This window comes from Pseudophryne corroboree, chromosome 6 (genome assembly GCF_028390025.1).
Source record: "Pseudophryne corroboree isolate aPseCor3 chromosome 6, aPseCor3.hap2, whole genome shotgun sequence".
NCBI lineage: Eukaryota > Metazoa > Chordata > Amphibia > Anura > Myobatrachidae > Pseudophryne > Pseudophryne corroboree.
Window position 1 is genome coordinate 843,527,628 of NC_086449.1, and position 18,628 is coordinate 843,546,255.

An 18,628-nucleotide genomic window follows, 5' to 3' on the forward strand; every position below is an offset into this window, starting at 1 on the left:
CACTATCCTGCCTCATACATTACATTACAGCAGGGGGCAGCAGAGGGTGGGTGTGTGTATGATACAGGGCTGCTGGAGCCCCATACACCACCACTATCCTGCCTCATACATTACATTACAGCAGGGGGCAGCAGAGGGTGGGGGTGTGTATGATACGGGGCTGCTGGAGCCCCATACACCACCACTATCCTGCCTCATACATTACATTACAGCAGGGGGCAGCAGAGGGTGGGGGTGTATGATACAGGGCTGCTGGAGCCCCATACACCACCACTATCCTGCCTCATACATTACATTACAGCAGGGGGCAGCAGAGGGTGGGGGTGTATGATACGTGGCTGCTGGAGCCCCATACACCACCACTATCCTGCCTCATACATTACATTACAGCAGGGGGCAGCAGAGGGTGGGGGTGTGTGTATGATACGGGGCTGCTGGAGCCCCATACACCACCACTATCCTGCCTCATACATTACATTACAGCAGGGGGCAGCAGAGGGTGGGGGTGTATGATACAGGGCTGCTGGAGCCCCATACACCACCACTATCCTGCCTCATACATTACATTACAGCAGGGGGCAGCAGAGGGTGGGGGTGTATGATACGTGGCTGCTGGAGCCCCATACACCACCACTATCCTGCCTCATACATTACATTACAGCAGGGGGCAGCAGAGGGTGGGGGTGTGTGTATGATACGGGGCTGCTGGAGCCCCATACACCACCACTATCCTGCCTCATACATTACATTACAGCAGGGGGCAGCAGAGGGTGGGGGTGTATGATACGTGGCTGCTGGAGCCCCATACACCACCACTATCCTGCCTCATACATTACATTACAGCAGGGGGCAGCAGAGGGTGGGGGTGTGTATGATACGGGGCTGCTGGAGCCCCATACACCACCACTATCCTGCCTCATACATTACATTACGGCAGGGGGCAGCAGAGGGTGGGGGTGTGTATGATACGGGGCTGCTGGAGCCCCATACACCACCACTATCCTGCCTCATACATTACATTACAGCAGGGGGCAGCAGAGGGTGGAGCATACTTGCCTACCTGACCCTCTCCATGAGGGAGAAAATGCTCTGTTCCTGGACTTTCCTGGTAATGCATGATTGCCATCACCTGTGGTGAGCTAGTTAATTGATAAGAAAGGTGTTTCACCACAGGTGATGGCAATCATACATTACCAGGAAAGTCCAGGAACAGAGCATTTTCTCCCTCATGGAGAGGGTCAGGTAGGCAAGTATGGGGTGGAGGTGTGTATGAATCGGGGCTGCTGGAGCCCCATACACCACCACTATCCTGCATCATACATTACATTACAGCAGGGGGCAGCAGAGGGTGTGTGTGTATGATACGGGGCTGCTGGAGCCCCATACACCACCTCTATCCTGCCTCATACATTACATTACAGCAGGGGGCAGCAGAGGGTTGGGGTGTGTATGATACGGGGCTGCTGGAGCCCCATACACCACCACTATCCTGCCTCATACATTACATTACAGCAGGGGGCAGCAGAGGGTGGGGGTGTGTATGATACGGGGCTGCTGGAGCCCCATACACCACCACTATCCTGCCTCATACATTACATTACAGCAGGGGGCAGCAGAGGGTGGGGGTGTGTATGATACGTGGCTGCTGGAGCCCCATACACCACCACTATCCTGCCTCATACATTACATTACAGCAGGGGGCAGCAGAGGGTGGGGGTGTGTATGATACGGGGCTGCTGGAGCCCCATACACCACCACTATCCTGCCTCATACATTACATTACAGCAGGGGGCAGCAGAGGGTGGGGGTGTGTATGATACAGGGCTGCTGGAGCCCCATACACCACCTCTATCCTGCCTCATACATTACAGCAGGGGGCAGCAGAGGGTGGGGGTGTATGATACGGGGCTGCTGGAGCCCCATACACCACCACTATCCTGCCTCATACATTACATTACAGCAGGGGGCAGCAGAGGGTGGGGGTGTGTATGAATCGGGGCTGCTGGAGCCCCATACACCACCTTTATCCTGCCTCATACATTACATTACAGCAGGGGGCAGCAGAGGGTGGGGGTGTATGATACGGGGCTGCTGGAGCCCCATACACCACCACTATCCTGCCTCATACATTACATTACAGCAGGGGGCAGCAGAGGGTGTGTGTGTATGATACGGGGCTGCTGGAGCCCCATACACCACCACTATCCTGCCTCATACATTACATTACAGCAGGGGGCAGCAGAGGGTGGGTGTGTATGATACAGGGCTGCTGGAGCCCCATACACCACCACTATCCTGCCTCATACATTACATTACAGCAGGGGGCAGCAGAGGGTGGGGGTGTGTATGAATCGGGGCTGCTGGAGCCCCATACACCACCACTATCCTGCCTCATACATTACATTACAGCAGGGGGCAGAAGAGGGTGGGGGTGTATGATACGTGGCTGCTGGAGCCCCATACACCACCACTATCCTGCCTCATACATTACATTACAGCAGGGGGCAGCAGAGGGTGGGGGTGTGTATATGATACGTGGCTGCTGGAGCCCCATACACCACCACTATCCTGCCTCGTACATTACATTACAGCAGGGGGCAGCAGAGGGTGGCTGTGTGTATGATACGGGGCTGCTGGAGCCCCATACACCACCACTATCCTGCCTCATACATTACATTACAGCAGGGGGCAGCAGAGGGTGTGTAAATGATACGGGGCTGCTGGAGCCCCATACACCACCACTATCCTGCCTCATACATTACATTACAGCAGGGGGCAGCAGAGGGTGTGTATATGATACGGGGCTGCTGGAGCCTCATACACCACCACTATCCTGCCTCATATATTACATTACAGCAGGGGGCAGCAGAGGGTGTGTATATGATACGGGGCTGCTGGAGCCTCATACACCACCACTATCCTGCCTCATATATTACATTACAGCAGGGGGCAGCAGAGGGTGTGTATATGATACGGGGCTGCTGGAGCCCCATACACCACTACTATCCTGCCTCATACATTACATTACAGCAGGGGGCAGCAGAGGGTGGGGGTGTGTATATGATACGTGGCTGCTGGAGCCCCATACACCACCACTATCCTGCCTCATACATTACATTACAGCAGGGGGCAGCAGAGGGTGGGTGTGTGTATGATACGGGGCTCCAAATGTGTGGGGGTTTTATTTTACCTCTTGGGGCCAATGGGGGCCCACTCAAGATTTTGCTATGGGGCCCAAAAAGTTCTAGTTACGCCCCTGCTTACACCAATACCATAACCAAACCCCTAACTTCCCCCAAAGAGACAGGATGAAAGTTGCTGAATACGTTCTCGCTTCTAATTTGCATCAATTGTCACTAGCATGAAATGGTGTTTAACCAATGAGAATATTTAATACTTACAAGACAGAATTCATTCTATGACTTGCTGACATTTTCATAAATAACGTCACTGATCCGAAACTGCTGTTTTTTCTTTTTCCACATTAATTGAACACATTGATGAATAAAAATAAATTGTTCCTGGAAAAAAAAAAAAAGATTTTCAAATACGCAACAAATGGATTGAAATAGATGTTTCTTCTACATTCTGGGGTCAGATGCAAAGAATAAACAGAGCGTCACACAATCGTTAGCGACAACACGACAGGTAATTCATTTCCCTATTTCTAGTTGCCCGCTGGACATCTCAGGAGACGGGAGCATTGTAGCCCGTCTCACCACTGCTACAGTGCATACAACACTTGCTGTACTAATGAGGGAGCCGTCAATGGCTGAAATTCGTACTATGGCGCCGTTGTCTGATGTAAGTTTTGGCGGAGGATTGGGGAGGAGCAGGTAGGTGCAGGCCTAGTGAACCAGCAAATTACACCACAGTATAAATGTCTATCAATCTATACCTCTATCTCATCTGACAATTACTCGACACCGCGTGCTTGCTATGGCAGCAATGGACAAACTTCAGTATGATTTGATGACGTTGGCATATCAGCGTTTCACAGCTGTGTTGTTGTTGATCTACGGCAGTATTCTCCTGAGTTGCATCTATTATTGTCTGTGTTTTGGTGTAACATTGAGAGAATGTTGGAGCTTGAATTAGAGCAACGAAAGAACATTACATTTCTTATTAAACTTGGAAAGAGGGGAAGCGAAGTCAGAAACCTCTGCAAGTTTTCGTGGATAATGCTATGAAGGAAACAGTACTTTACAAGTGGGTGAAACATTTTTCTGAGGGAAGAGAAAGTGTCACTGACAAATAGATATAGGATGTCCAGCAACGAGCAGAACTGAAGGAAATATTGCAAACGTTTTTCAAATTGTGCGTGAAAATCGTAAGAAGTAAAGTGAACATTGGCAAACAGTCAATCAAGTTTAGGATTTGGAAGTACTGAAAAAGGGAATACGTGCAGCGGGATCCCGGCCACCAGTATGACGGCAGCGGGGCGAGCGCCAGAAAGCTCCTATGATCTATTCTCCCTCTATTGTTGTCGTGGACACCCACAGGGGGAGAAAAGCCTGTGGCGCTGGTATTCCGGCGGCGGGATGTCTCCACCTGACGGGATTCTGGCGTCGGCATTGTGACCGCTGGAACCAACATGTGGTCTCGTGATTACCTCCACTGAAAAGGCTATGTGACAAAGTTAGACGGAAACGATACAAACTTTTTGACAACTCATGGATCTTGCGTCACGACAATGCACCTGCTCACACGGCGCGGTCTGTGAGGGAGTGTTTAGCTAGTATACAAATTGTTGAACACCCCCCCTATTCTCTGGATTTAGCCCACAATTACTGTAATGAAAGGAAGGCATTGTGATGACATCAGGAGTAATACAGCGATAGCTCTGACGGCCATTCCACAAAAGCAGTTCCAAAATAGTTTTGAAGGGCGGACTAGGCGCTGGCATCATTGCATAGCTTCCCAAGGGAAATACTTTGAAGGCGACCACAGTGATATTCTGCAATGACGTCCTGTATGTAGCACTTTTAGCGCGATGAGTTCACAAACGTAATTGTCAGACCTTGTATATCCCAGTCCTAAAATGCCCATGATCTCTTCACCACTTTCATCTCCCTCCTCTTCCCACACTATCTCCCCTCCTCACTCTTTGCCCTTGACTTCACCACCCACTACACAATTAAAAGTGAATCCACTTGTCAAGATATCACATACCACCAGACCCTTGCTACACTATCCCCTTCTTTCCTAGCCTGCCTCTACCCATCCATTTGACCAAATCTGCCCTACTCTACCCCCACTTCACCTGCTCCCTTGACCCTATACCCCATACCTCCTCAGCTCACTCTCTTGTTGCCTTTTCTCATTTTGCCCATCTCTTCAAGCTCTTACTCTCATCAAGTATGCTCTTGTCTCCCAGTCTTAAAAAAACATTTTTTTTTCCTGAAACTCTAATTACTGCCCCATCTCTCTCCTCCCCTTTGCCTCCAAACTCCTTGAGCAGATTGTCTACAACAACCTTACATCCTTTCTATCCACCCACTCCATGCTTGACCCATTTCAGTCACTCCATAGAAACTGCCTAAATTAAGTCAGCAATGACCTCCTTGCAAATCCAAGGGCCACTACTATCTGCTCATTCTCCTTGACCTCTCTGCTGGTTTTGACATTTTGGACCACCTCTCCTGCAAATACGTCACTCTCTCAGTCTGCATGATACTGTACTCTCCTGGTTGTCCTCCTACCTCTCTAGCATTCTTTGTCTGCTCTCATGACTCCACTTCTCCTCCACTTCCACTACCAGTAGGTGTCCCCCAAGCTTCTGTTGTTGGACCTCTCCTGTTCTCTCTTTATACATACTGTTTAGATGAGCTCATCAGCTCTTTTGGCCTCCATTATCATCTATATGCTGATGACACTCCGATCTACCTCTTGTTCCCCTAACCTTTCCCCCCCTCTCTCCTCACTCATATCTCAAACTGTCTCTCTGCTATCTCTTCTTGGATATCCTAGGGCTTTCTTAAACTTAACATGCCTAAAGTCCCATGCACACTAGGCGATATTTTGAACAATATCGCTCAGACAGCGCCTAGTGTGTACACTCATTATCGTTAACAATGCTCGCACCCATGTGTCATTAACGACACCCTCCCTCATCTGAACATGTACAGACGAGGGAGGTCCTCGTCAACGACAGCACATCGTTCACCCCCGCCGCCCCCCCCTTGCCCTTGCCGATGCCGGCACCCTGCCGAGTCCCCGCCGCTGCCAATATCGCCCTTTAGAATGATCTTATAATCTACTCACCCTCCTGCACAACCTCACTTACCACAATGTCATTACCTTTTGACAGCACACCCATCTCCCCTAGACCCCCAATGATCTGTCTTGGAGCTATCCTTGATGCCTCCCTGTGCTTCAAACCACACATTCAGTACCTTTCCCAGTCCTGCTGTTTCCATCTCAGAAATATCTGATAAGACCCTTTTTCACCCTGGATGCTACAAAGACCCTCATCCACTCAGTGGTTATCTCCAGATTGGACTACCTTTACCTCCTCCTACCTGGCCTCCCTGCCTCCAGTCCAATCTATTCTCAGTGCAGCTGCCCGTCTCATCCTCTCCTTACATCTCTGACCTCATTTCCCTTCACACTCCCGCCCGCACTCTTCTCTCTACAACTGCATGACGTCTATCCTCCCAAATGATTACTCTCCCCTTCAATAATTTCCAGGGCTGCTCTCTACCTCTGGAACTATCTGCCTATCCCTATCATACTCTCCACCTCTCTACAAATCTTCAGACAGACAATAATAATAATAGTGATGCGCCCACATTGGTGACATGGGAGATATAGTCATCAACGGAGCGTGGTCTGGCTGTTGTAGTTAGGAAGAGTTATAACCAGGAGAGAGGAGGGAGAAATAAGAATAAGAGGAGAAGCAAGCGGCACCACTCATAGTGCATTAGATGTGGAATTATTTACAATATACATAGAAATCAGTGTAGTAAGTGCCCATAAATCAGTATTTTCTTCTCCTATGTTTCTGTGAGTCAGCCTACAGTGATACATTAAAAACATGTAAATCATAAAATATGTTCCTGTTGTCTGGACATTCTGATAATCCATGTTCTGGTCGTTCGGTACCACCAATAGCACTATGACACCAAAGATGACCAATGGGACAATAGTGCACCTACAAGAAATATCTATGGATCCTTGGTTTATATCTCACTAACCTCATCTGTCCACAATCTGTTGAGATATGCCTGGCTGAGACAATCCTGGGTGCAGGATGTGCCTGCTGAAACAATCACCCTCCAAGTACCCTCCCCTGGGGGAACAATGCTGGTGCTGCTGGAACATTTTTTATTTGGTTGCAAGTACGCTTTTTGTGCCTCCATGATTGTTGATATCATTACAGTGAGACTGTCTGATTGACTTCTTAGAGGTTTTCCCCATAAAAGAATAGCAGCCTGTCCCCACCCCTACAGGTGAACACTGACCAGGAGAGCCCAGCAGATTGGGGACAAATAGGAAGAACTAGTGAACTCACTTTGGTTTGGAGACAACTCATCAGCTACTGACAAAGGGCCCAAAACAGGAAGTAAAGGGACTAAACCACAAATCTGGAAAAAATTGTTGACCCCACCAAGATTGGAACATGCAAGTATGCATCCTTGGACACCATGAATTTGTTCTGTTCCATTCTGTTGAGGACAGATGTCAACTGTCTTGTACTTGACATACAGTATGTGTTTGTGGTTTTGCTCCATTCTGGTCATTAGTGGCAGATTCAGGGGGCTGGGGTGGGCGTCTGCTCACGGGCCTGTGCTTCCCCTGTCATGCCTGGCACTTAAAAAAAAACAAAAAACCAGCAGTCCCTTGAAAAAAGAAGTGTCGGCGCAGATGGTGCAGTCCGCTGGCACCCACCGCGATGAAGGGCCTAGTGGCGGCGGCAGCAGTACTAATGAGTCAGTGACTCATTACAGTACTCTGCAGCCGGCTGTAGTAAAGCCGGAAGACTCGGAGGAGAGGCTTTCCCCTTCTCTCTCCTCCCCGGTCCGCGACTGACCGGCAGCCGCTGGTGCTTGGCTCGGCCCGTACATGAATCATGCAGGCGACTTGTCAGCACCTGGACTTGGAGGGGCAGCAGCAGCCCTCATGGGCAGTAGGTCAGTGGGTGGGTTTCAGGAGAGGGAAGTGGGCAGCACTTACTAGCTTCTCTGCTGCAGCCACATAAATAGATTTATATATGTATGTATGTAGATAGAGATATATATATCTCTATATACACATACATAATGTATATACACATACATAATGTATATACACACATACTGCTGGTATATATATATATATATATATATATATATATATATATATATTTACCTGGGCACTAAGTTGCAGCGCCAGGATGCACTTGTACTTTATTAATTCTTAGGATATATTAGGCTGTTTGCTGGGATCAGGAGCCCCTGCCTCCCCCCCTCCCCCCCTCCCCCCCCTCTCTCTCTCACTCTCTCCCTTGTTCCCTCTCCTCTCAGTTATTGTGTTAAGCTCCCATGTTTTCTTCGGTCTGTTTCCCCAGTGATACTTTCCCTTCATGCCTCTGTAAACCTCACTACAAATGTCTCACTACTCCCTCCTGCTGTTAGGCGCCGGGGTCCGCTCGTCGGTGCGGCCCGGCGCCTAGCAACCAGGGACGCCGTGCGCGTACAGCCGCCGGCTCCCTGGCAACGCTAGACGCCGGGCGCACGGAGACGCTCTGACCTTAGCAACGGGGACGCCACGTTCGGCCGCGTTCCCCGTTGCTGGGTCTGTTCTAATTATATTTTGGTGTGCTGGCCGTGCAGCATGCAAGCTGCACGGCATTACCTGAGATTACCTTGTCTGGATCCTGATTGGAGGGTTCCTGAATAAAGGCACTCTCAGGACTTCTTACAGACGCCGGTGATAGCTTCCTGTTTGCCTGTGTCAGCTACAGAGAGTTTCCAGTCCTGCTCAATCCGGTTGTTCCTGTCCTCAGTGATCCTGTACTCGGAAGTTTGTCATCTATTCCTGGAGTCTGACCGAGCACCTTTAACATCCTGTGGTGTTCGTGAGTCGCGGCGCAGCCGTGTGTTGCGGCTTGTCCGCTTACTGTTTATTATTTAGTTTATTTGTGTTCTGGAGCTTTTGCGGAGGATTCCGCTCCCACAGATCCACTCTGGTATCCAGCGGTGCTGGATAGGAGTAACGGATCAGTGGATCTTTGGTTGTCCTTTTCCCTGGCGGCTAGTCCGCACATACCTTTGGTTTAAGTTAGTTAGCTTGTAACCCCTGGCCTGGTTGCTTAGTCAGAGGGCCCCTTGTTATCACCCTGTCTCGGATTTCCCTTTGTCTCCCATTAAGACCTGCGGGGGCATCGGGGTTGGGCAGACATAATCCGCCCTTCGAACGCGGCTGCCATGGGCTCAAGCAACCATAGTCTCGCAGGGGATTTCTGATAATACGGGCGAGACAACGGAGTTAGGGCGCCAGGGGTTACTAGGCTCTCCTGCTCCCACAACCAGCATATCTTCCCAGTACTCAGACCTCTGCCATAAGATCACCTCTGGTCTGGAGTACGGGAATCATAACATTATCACCGGCCAGACAAAAGAAAAAAAAATTTAAATTAACAGGAGTTAATCTTTTTTTTCACTTATTCAGTTGGGAGATTTTGTCGGCCTCATGAATCCCGCCGGTGTTGGGCCAAATCCTGGCCAGCTTCTAGTTAGTCAGATTCAAGAACTTACTCAGATGGTTCAGGATCTGTCCCTCCGGGTGAGGTCACAGGAAGATCTGTTACGGACTTCCCCGAGGGTCATCCCTGAACCAAAAATGCATCTGCCTGACCGTTTTTCTGGGGATAGAAAACAGTTTTTTAATTTTAAAGAGTCTTGTAAACTTTATTTTCGTTTAAGACCAGTCTCCTCAGGTACGGAGGCTCAGCGGGTTGGAATTATTATTTCTCTGCTTCAGGGGGATCCTCAGACCTGGGCTTTTGGTTTAAAGACAGACGATCCGGCCTTATCGTCTGTAGACGCCTTTTTAAAATCTTTAGGGCTATTGTATGACGACCCTGATAGAGAGGCGTCCGCTGAGAGTCAGTTGCGTGCTCTTAGACAGGGTAGGAATCCCGCAGAGAGTTATTGTACGGAGTTTCGCCGTTGGTCGAACGACTGTGGATGGAATGACCCAGCCCTACGCAGTCAGTTTCGCCTCGGCTTATCTGAATCTATAAAAGACAGTCTCCTTCAGTATCCCGCTCCTGAGACTCTCGATAAACTCATGGAGCTCTCTATTAAGATAGATCGTCGGCTCAGAGAGCGGAGGGCTGAAAAAGGGGCATCTGTCGGGTCTACTCCTTGTGTTCTTTCCATTCCTGTAGACATGGAGGAGCCTATGCAGATAGGTCTTTCCAAATTGTCTCCTGAAGAAAGAACCAGGAGGCAAAATTCTGGTCTTTGTTTATACTGTGGAGGTAAGGGACATTTTGCCCGTAGTTGTCCGAACAAGTCGGGAAACTTCCTGACCAAGTGAGTTGTGAGGGGGTTCACTTTGGTCTGCAGCTTATCTCCTCAAATAATTCACTGTTGGTTCCTGCTAAAGTTTCCTTTGGCAGCCTCTGTTCCTCGGTCTCTGCTTTTGTGGACAGTGGAGCTGCAGGGAACTTTATGGATTTAACATGGGCCAAGGCCTTAGGTATTCCTCAGTTAACCTTGGGTAGGTGTGTCACCATGCATGGTTTAGATGGGAGTCCCTTGTCCAATGGGGTTATTTCTCTATGCACACCTCCTGTTTTACTCTCGGTAGGAGCTCTGCATTCTGAAAAGATTGAGTTTTTCCTTACCCATTGTCCAGCAGTTCCTGTGGTTCTGGGTCACCCTTGGCTGGCCTTTCATAATCCCATCATTGATTGGCAGTCGGGGGAGATCTTACAATGGGGTACCATCTGTAATAAAGAATGTATTACGCTTCCTATCCGAGTAGCTGCCGCCGTTCCCGCACCCATTCCTGGGGAATACCAGGATTTTGTTGATGTATTTTCCAAGGGCAATGCGGATATTCTGCCTCCCCATAGGCCTTATGATTGTGCCATTGAGCTAATTCCTGGTGCCACGTTGCCTAAAGGAAGGTTATATGCATTGTCTGGTCCTGAAACTGTGGCCATGAATGAGTATGTGAAAGAAAGCCTTGGGAAAGGATTTATCAGGCCATCTAAATCCCCTTTAAGTGCAGGTTTCTTCTTCGTAGAGAAGAAGGATGGTTCACTCAGACCCTGCATTGACTTTAGAGCTTTGAATAAAATCTCAGTAAAGAATACTTACCCTCTGCCGCTGATCTCTGTCCTCTTTGATCAGCTACGTTCGGCTGTGATTTTTTCTAAGATTGACCTGAGAGGAGCATATAACCTCATCAGAATCAAGTCAGGGGATGAGTGGAAAACGGCATTCAGTACTCAGTCAGGCCACTATGAGTATCTGGTTATGCCATTTGGCCTGTCTAACGCTCCGGCAGTTTTCCAGGATCTCATTAACGATGTGCTCCGTGAATTTCTTGGAAGATTCGTTGTAGTCTACTTAGACGATATTTTGATATATTCTGACTCTGTAGAACAACATGTTACCCAGGTGCGTCAGGTTCTAAAGAAATTACGTGAAAATCACCTATATGCCAAGCTGGAGAAGTGTGAATTTCATGTCACGGAGGTATCCTTTTTAGGGTACATTATTTCCCCTCGGGGATTCCGTATGGAACCAAAGAAGCTCCAAGCCATCCTTAGTTGGGCGCAACCCACCAACTTAAAAGCAATTCAGCGCTTTTTAGGGTTTGCGAACTACTATAGAAGATTTATTCACTCTTTCTCTGACCTAGTTGCTCCCATTGTGGCACTGACTAAGAAGGGAGCAGATCCTACCAATTGGTCACGTGAAGCTGAGTTATCTTTTCAGGCCTTGAAACAAGCCTTTGTCTCAGCCCCTGTCCTTAGACATCCCAACCCAGAATTGCCTTTCATGGTTGAGGTTGATGCCTCGGAGGTTGGAGTAGGGGCTATCCTTTCTCAGAAGGATCCGGATTCCCTTGAATTACATCCTTGTGCCTTTATGTCCAGGAAATTCTCATCTGCAGAATCCAACTACGATGTTGGTAACCGGGAATTGCTGGCTATTAAATGGGCTTTCGAGGAGTGGAGGCATTGGCTTGAAGGAGCGACTCATACCATTTCAGTTTTGACTGATCACAAAAATCTTCAATACATTGAATCAGCTAAACGACTGAATGCCCGGCAGGCTCGTTGGGCTTTATTTTTTACTCGTTTCAAATTTATTATCACCTTCAGGCCAGGTTCCAAGAATACTAAGGCAGATGCCCTGTCACGCAGTTTTCTTCCAGTTCAAGACAACAGTCCTGTTACTCCCATACTTCCGTCTTCAGTCATTCGGGCAGGCCTCACACAGGATGTATTTACCCAGTTAAAGCTGCTTCAACATCAAGCTCCTGGAAATACTCCTGCTGGTCGTCTTTTTGTCCCTGAGTTTTTGAGAGCAACTGTTTTGACGGAGTTTCATGATAGCAAAGTTGCCGGGCATCCGGGAATCGCTAAGACTTTGGAATTAGTCTCCCGCTCAGTATGGTGGCCTGGTCTTTCCAAAGACATTAAAGAGTTTGTTTTTTCGTGTCAGGTCTGTGCACAGCATAAAGTTCCCCGTTCTTTGCCTATAGGTCAACTTATGCCCTTGAATGTTCCTCTTAGGCCATGGTCGCATATCTCCATGGATTTTGTGGTGGACCTCCCTCTGTCAGCCGGATGCCGAGTCATATGGGTGGTAGTGGACCGTTTTAGCAAAATGGCCCATTTCATTGCTCTTCCCCGATTGCCATCTGCCCAGGGATTGGCAGTCTTGTTCCTCCGCCATGTTTTCAGACTCCATGGCTTACCCACTGATATTGTTTCTGATCGGGGTCCACAATTCATTGCACAATTTTGGAAGTCTTTTTGTGCTTCGTTAAAGATGAAATTATCTTTAACGTCCGGCTATCATCCCCAGTCCAATGGGCAGACTGAGCGAGTTAACCAATCTCTAAAACAATATTTGCGTTTGTACTCGGCCAAACTCCAAAATGACTGGTCTGAGTTTCTTCCATTGGCGGAGTTTGCTTATAATAATGCCTGTCATTCCTCCACCAATGTGTCTCCATTTTTTGCAGTTTTTGGTTTTCACCCCAGAGCTAATTCATTTTTTCAACATTCCTCTGTCTCCTCTCTGGCCCTGACCTCTCATCTTAAACTTATTTGGAGAAAAGTGCACCTGGCTCTCAGAAAAGCAGCATTCCGGGAAAAAAAATTTTCTGACAGGCTCCGGCGGCCGTGCACTTTTAAAGTAGGAGACAGGGTGTGGTTGTCGACTCGCAACATTAAACTTCGACAAACCTCAGCCAGATTGGGTCCTAGATTTATTGGACCATTTCACATTATCAAAAAAGTCAATCCAGTTGCTTTCCGGTTACGTTTACCAAAAACTTTGCGGATCGGAAATACCTTCCATTGCTCATTGCTGAAACCATATGTTTCGTCTAGTAGATTTCCTCGTAAAATATCTCAGGGGAGATCACCAATAAATGTACAGGGTCAGCAGGAGTTCTTGGTGGAGAAGGTTCTCGATTCCAAGTTGTCCCGGGGTCGGCTTTATTTTTTGGTACATTGGAGAGGTTATGGGCCAGAGGAAAGGTCTTGGGTCCTGGATGAGGATCTTCATGCCCCGAGGCTCAAAAGGGCATTTTTTCGAGAATTTCCTCAGAAACCTGGCTTTAGGGGTTCCTTGACCCCTCCTCAAGGGGGGGGGACTGTTAGGCGCCGGGGTCCGCTCGTCGGTGCGGCCCGGCGCCTAGCAACCAGGGACGCCGTGCGCGTACAGCCGCCGGCTCCCTGGCAACGCTAGACGCCGGGCGCACGGAGCCGCTCTGACCTTAGCAACGGGGACGCCACGTTCGGCCGCGTTCCCCGTTGCTGGGTCTGTTCTAATTATATTTTGGTGTGCTGGCCGTGCAGCATGCAAGCTGCACGGCATTACCTGAGATTACCTTGTCTGGATCCTGATTGGAGGGTTCCTGAATAAAGGCACTCTCAGGACTTCTTACAGACGCCGGTGATAGCTTCCTGTTTGCCTGTGTCAGCTACAGAGAGTTTCCAGTCCTGCTCAATCCGGTTGTTCCTGTCCTCAGTGATCCTGTACTCGGAAGTTTGTCATCTATTCCTGGAGTCTGACCGAGCACCTTTAACATCCTGTGGTGTTCGTGAGTCGCGGCGCAGCCGTGTGTTGCGGCTTGTCCGCTTACTGTTTATTATTTAGTTTATTTGTGTTCTGGAGCTTTTGCGGAGGATTCCGCTCCCACAGATCCACTCTGGTATCCAGCGGTGCTGGATAGGAGTAACGGATCAGTGGATCTTTGGTTGTCCTTTTCCCTGGCGGCTAGTCCGCACATACCTTTGGTTTAAGTTAGTTAGCTTGTAACCCCTGGCCTGGTTGCTTAGTCAGAGGGCCCCTTGTTATCACCCTGTCTCGGATTTCCCTTTGTCTCCCATTAAGACCTGCGGGGGCATCGGGGTTGGGCAGACATAATCCGCCCTTCGAACGCGGCTGCCATGGGCTCAAGCAACCATAGTCTCGCAGGGGATTTCTGATAACACGGGCGAGACAACGGAGTTAGGGCGCCAGGGGTTACTAGGCTCTCCTGCTCCCACAACCAGCATATCTTCCCAGTACTCAGACCTCTGCCATAAGATCACCTCTGGTCTGGAGTACGGGAATCATAACACCTGCTTCTACAGAGACTTTAGGTACCCACTGCCTCTCCCTGTCCCCATCTCCTTGTTACCCACTGCCACCTCCTCCTGGCATCACCCACTTTTTCCTTGCCACCCTTTCCCCGATGTTACCCACACTGCCTCTCACTGTCACCCTCTCTCTGTCACCCACTGCCTCTCCGTCTCCCACTATGTCTCCATCACCCACCGCCTCTCCCGTGCGACACTATAAACCCATCACCCTCTCTCTCCTGTCACCCTCTTCCCGTCTTACGAATATGACATTCCCTTTGAGGCCATGACCCTTGTTGCTAGGTCATGCCCTTGTTGTGAGGTCACGCGCACCATCATGGGACCGCACGCCAAAGGTGTGCACAAGATGCCAGCCCCCCCCCCCCCCCGGTCATTTTTCCTGGATCCGCCCCTGCCGGTCATAACCATAATCAAAGAAACTAGCAATAATCAGTGGACGAGAAATCTGATTTATGGATCTGTATCTATAATAGATATTTTACCCCTAATACAATTGCGTGTTTTCCTGTAGAACGACCATTTATCATACACTCACCTCTGTCTGCACCATACACATCCTGTAAGAGCGAAGTTCACCCACAAGACCTAAAACATCTACAAATTCATGATCGTGAATGTGCTGCATCAGACGATCCAGAGCTATGAAGGTTCCTGTCCGCCCAACACCAGCACTGAAACAATAACAGGAGGGTACCATTAATATCCTGGAGCCAAGACTCTTAGGGGTATATTTACTGTCATAAGACATCGCTTCTCAACAGAATTGACCATAAAATTTAGAGTGGCCCTAATATTGGGTGTAACGCACAGGGTGTTGCACCCGATACTCGTGACGCTTTAAATTTTCCAGATAAACAAAGTGAGACGTGGTGGCTTTCAAAAGCTTCCGCTTGGTAGATATATCCTTTAGTCTCAAAATATTGTAGTAATGCAAAGAATGGACAATGTAAAAGGCGACTCTTAGTGTCCTATGTACAGAATGAAACGTAATATTCTCTCTGGTGTATTTCGTGGGACATGGGCCTGATTTATAGCTGCGGGTGTGCAAATGACACAGACACCTGAGGGAATAGTAATACCAACCTTGTAATGTGGGCCTCACATCTATGGCCCGATTCACTATTCTGCAAATGCCTAGCCACTGATTGGTGGACAACGATGATCGACTATGGGCGGGGAATAGGCAAAAAACATCATGTGAAAAATCCCTGACGCGGCATTCCTCACAATTTTTGGGATGAAAATTGTCAAAACAAGAATTTCTAATTCGTTGGATTTCCCCAATCCAGGCATCCTGAATGATAGCAGTAACCAGATTTAAATCCCACACAATATTAGAATTCAGAGATCTTGGTTACATATATCTGCGCAAATGTATGTATAAGCCCCCAAGCCGCATCAAGGCCTCTCTGTATATATTGGGGGTCCCTAGCGCTATATCTAGGTTCAGGGCGTGGCACCCCAAAAATCAGCATAAGCCAGAAAGCCCAGGGCAGCATACCAGTGAAAAAACTATAATGTTAATAGGATTCTAAGATATTGTGTAGGATTTAAATCTGGTTACTGCTATCATTCAGGGTGCTGGGGGAAACAAATAAGATTTTAATTACCTACCGGTAAATCCTTTTCTCGTATTCCGTAGAGAATGCTGGGGTCCACATTAGTACCATGGGGTATAGACGGGTCCCTTGGGAGCCATGGGCACTTTATGAGTTTAATAGTGTGGGCTGGTTCCTCCCTCTATGCCCCTCCTACCAGACTTAGTCTAGAAACTGTGCCCGAGGAGACAGACAACTTCGAGAGAAGGAAATACACAGATAGTGGTGAGCTGTTGTGAATCTCACCACTAACAGAAAACCAAGCTAAGCAGCTTGAAAAAAGTCAGCAACGGCTGAACAACAGTACTTACCAAGTAACAACTGCAGGAAAATGAAGCGCTGGGCGGGCGCCCAGCATCCTCTATGGACTACGAGAAAAGGATTTACCGGTAGGTAATTAAAATCCTATTGAGAGGATGCTGGGGTCTACATTAGTACCATGGGGATGACCCAAAGCTCCCAGTACGGGAGGGAGAGCGCGGAGGCTCCTACAGAACCGATTGACCAAACCGAAGGTCCTGAGAGGCCAAAGTATCGAACTTGTAGAACTTAGCAAACATGTTCGACTCTGACCAAGTAGCCGCTCTGCATAGCAGTAAAGCCGAGACACCCCGGGCAGCCGCCCAGCAAGAACCCACTTTATGAGTAGAGTGGGCCCTAACAGATTCTGGACATGGCAATCCTGCCGTAGAATAAGCATGCTGGATAGTAAACCTGATCCAGCGAGAAATCGTCTGCTTAGAAGCAGGACACCCCACCTTATGGGGATCATAAAAGACAAACAGAGCATCCAATTTTCTGTGACGAGAAGTTTTCTTCACATAAATCTTTAAAGCCCTCACAACATCCAAGGACTTTGAGGTAATTGAGGAGTCAGTAGCCACTGGCACCACAATAGGTTGGTTGATATGAAAAGCCGACTCAACCAATAGCTGACGCATCCTGAGCTCAGCTCTATCTTTATGGAAAATCAAGTAGGGGCTCTTGCAGGACAATGCCCCCAATTCTGACACACGTCTAGCAGATGCTAATGCCAACAGTGTGACCGCCTTCCAAGTAAGAAACTTGACATCATCCTCCTGTAAAGGCTCAAACTAATCCGACTGCAGGAACTGTAGCACCACATTAAGATCCCAAGGTGCCGTGGAGGCACAAAGGGAGGCTGGATGTGCAGAATCCATTTCAAGAAAGTCTGAACCTCAGGGAAGGAAGCCATTTGTTACTGGAAGAAAATGGATAAGGCCGAAATCTGGACTTTTATGGAGCCTACATCCCCAGCTGCTTGCAGAAAAAGGAGAAACCGCCCTACTTGAAACTAGAGATGAGCGGGTTCGGTTTCTCTGAATCCGAACCCGCACGAACTTCATGTTTTTTTTCACGGGTCCGAGCGACTCGGATCTTCCCGCCTTGCTCGGTTAACCCGAGCGCGCCCGAACGTCATCATGACGCTGTCGGATTCTCGCGAGACTCGGATTCTATATAAGGAGCCGCGCGTCGCCGCCATTTTCACACGTGCATTGAGATTGATAGGGAGAGGACGTGGCTGGCGTCCTCTCCATTTAGATTAGAAGAGAGAGAGAGAGATTGACCTGATTTACTGGAGCTTAGGAGTACTGTAGAACTGTAGAGAGTGCAGAGTTTACTAGTGACTGACCACAGTGACCACCAGACAGTGCAGTTTTATTTAATATATCCGTTCTCTGCCTGAAAAAAACGATACACAGTGACTCAGTCACATACCATATCTGTGTGCACTGCTCAGCCCAGTGTGCTGCATCATCTATGTATATATCTGACTGTGCTCAGCTCACACATCTTATAATTGTGGGGGAGACTGGGGAGCACTGCAGTGCCAGTTATAGGTTATAGCAGGAGCCAGGAGTACATATTATTATTAAAATTAAACAGTGCACACTTTTGCTGCAGGAGTGCCACTGCCAGTGTGACTGACCAGTGACCTGACCACACTGACCACCAGTATAGTTAGTAGTATAGTATACTATATTGTGATTGCCTGAAAAAGTTAAACACTCGTATCTGACTGTGCTCAGCTCACACATCTTATAATTGTGGGGGAGACTGGGGAGCACTGCAGTGCCAGTTATAGGTTATAGCAGGAGCCAGGAGTACATATTATTATTAAAATTAAACAGTGCACACTTTTTTTGCTGCAGGAGTGCCACTGCCAGTGTGACTGACCAGTGAC

At 48.6% G+C, this 18,628-nt stretch overlaps 1 protein-coding gene across 3 annotated transcripts in view; it reads right to left on the bottom strand.

Annotated features, from left to right (window-relative positions):
* PTPRO (protein tyrosine phosphatase receptor type O) overlaps positions 1-18,628 on the bottom strand; it is a 698,190-nt gene that overhangs the window by 34,492 nt on the left and 645,070 nt on the right. For all 3 annotated transcript variants that reach the window (XR_010179771.1, XM_063929453.1, XM_063929452.1), the window contains 2 exons: positions 15,360-15,495; positions 3,402-3,521 (listed from right to left, as the gene is read on the bottom strand). Coding sequence is in view for 2 of the 3 variants with exons in the window: in XM_063929453.1 (XP_063785523.1) it covers positions 3,417-3,521; positions 15,360-15,495 (241 nt within the window). In the remaining variant the exon portion in view is untranslated. The remainder of the gene's footprint in view (positions 1-3,401; positions 3,522-15,359; positions 15,496-18,628) is intronic.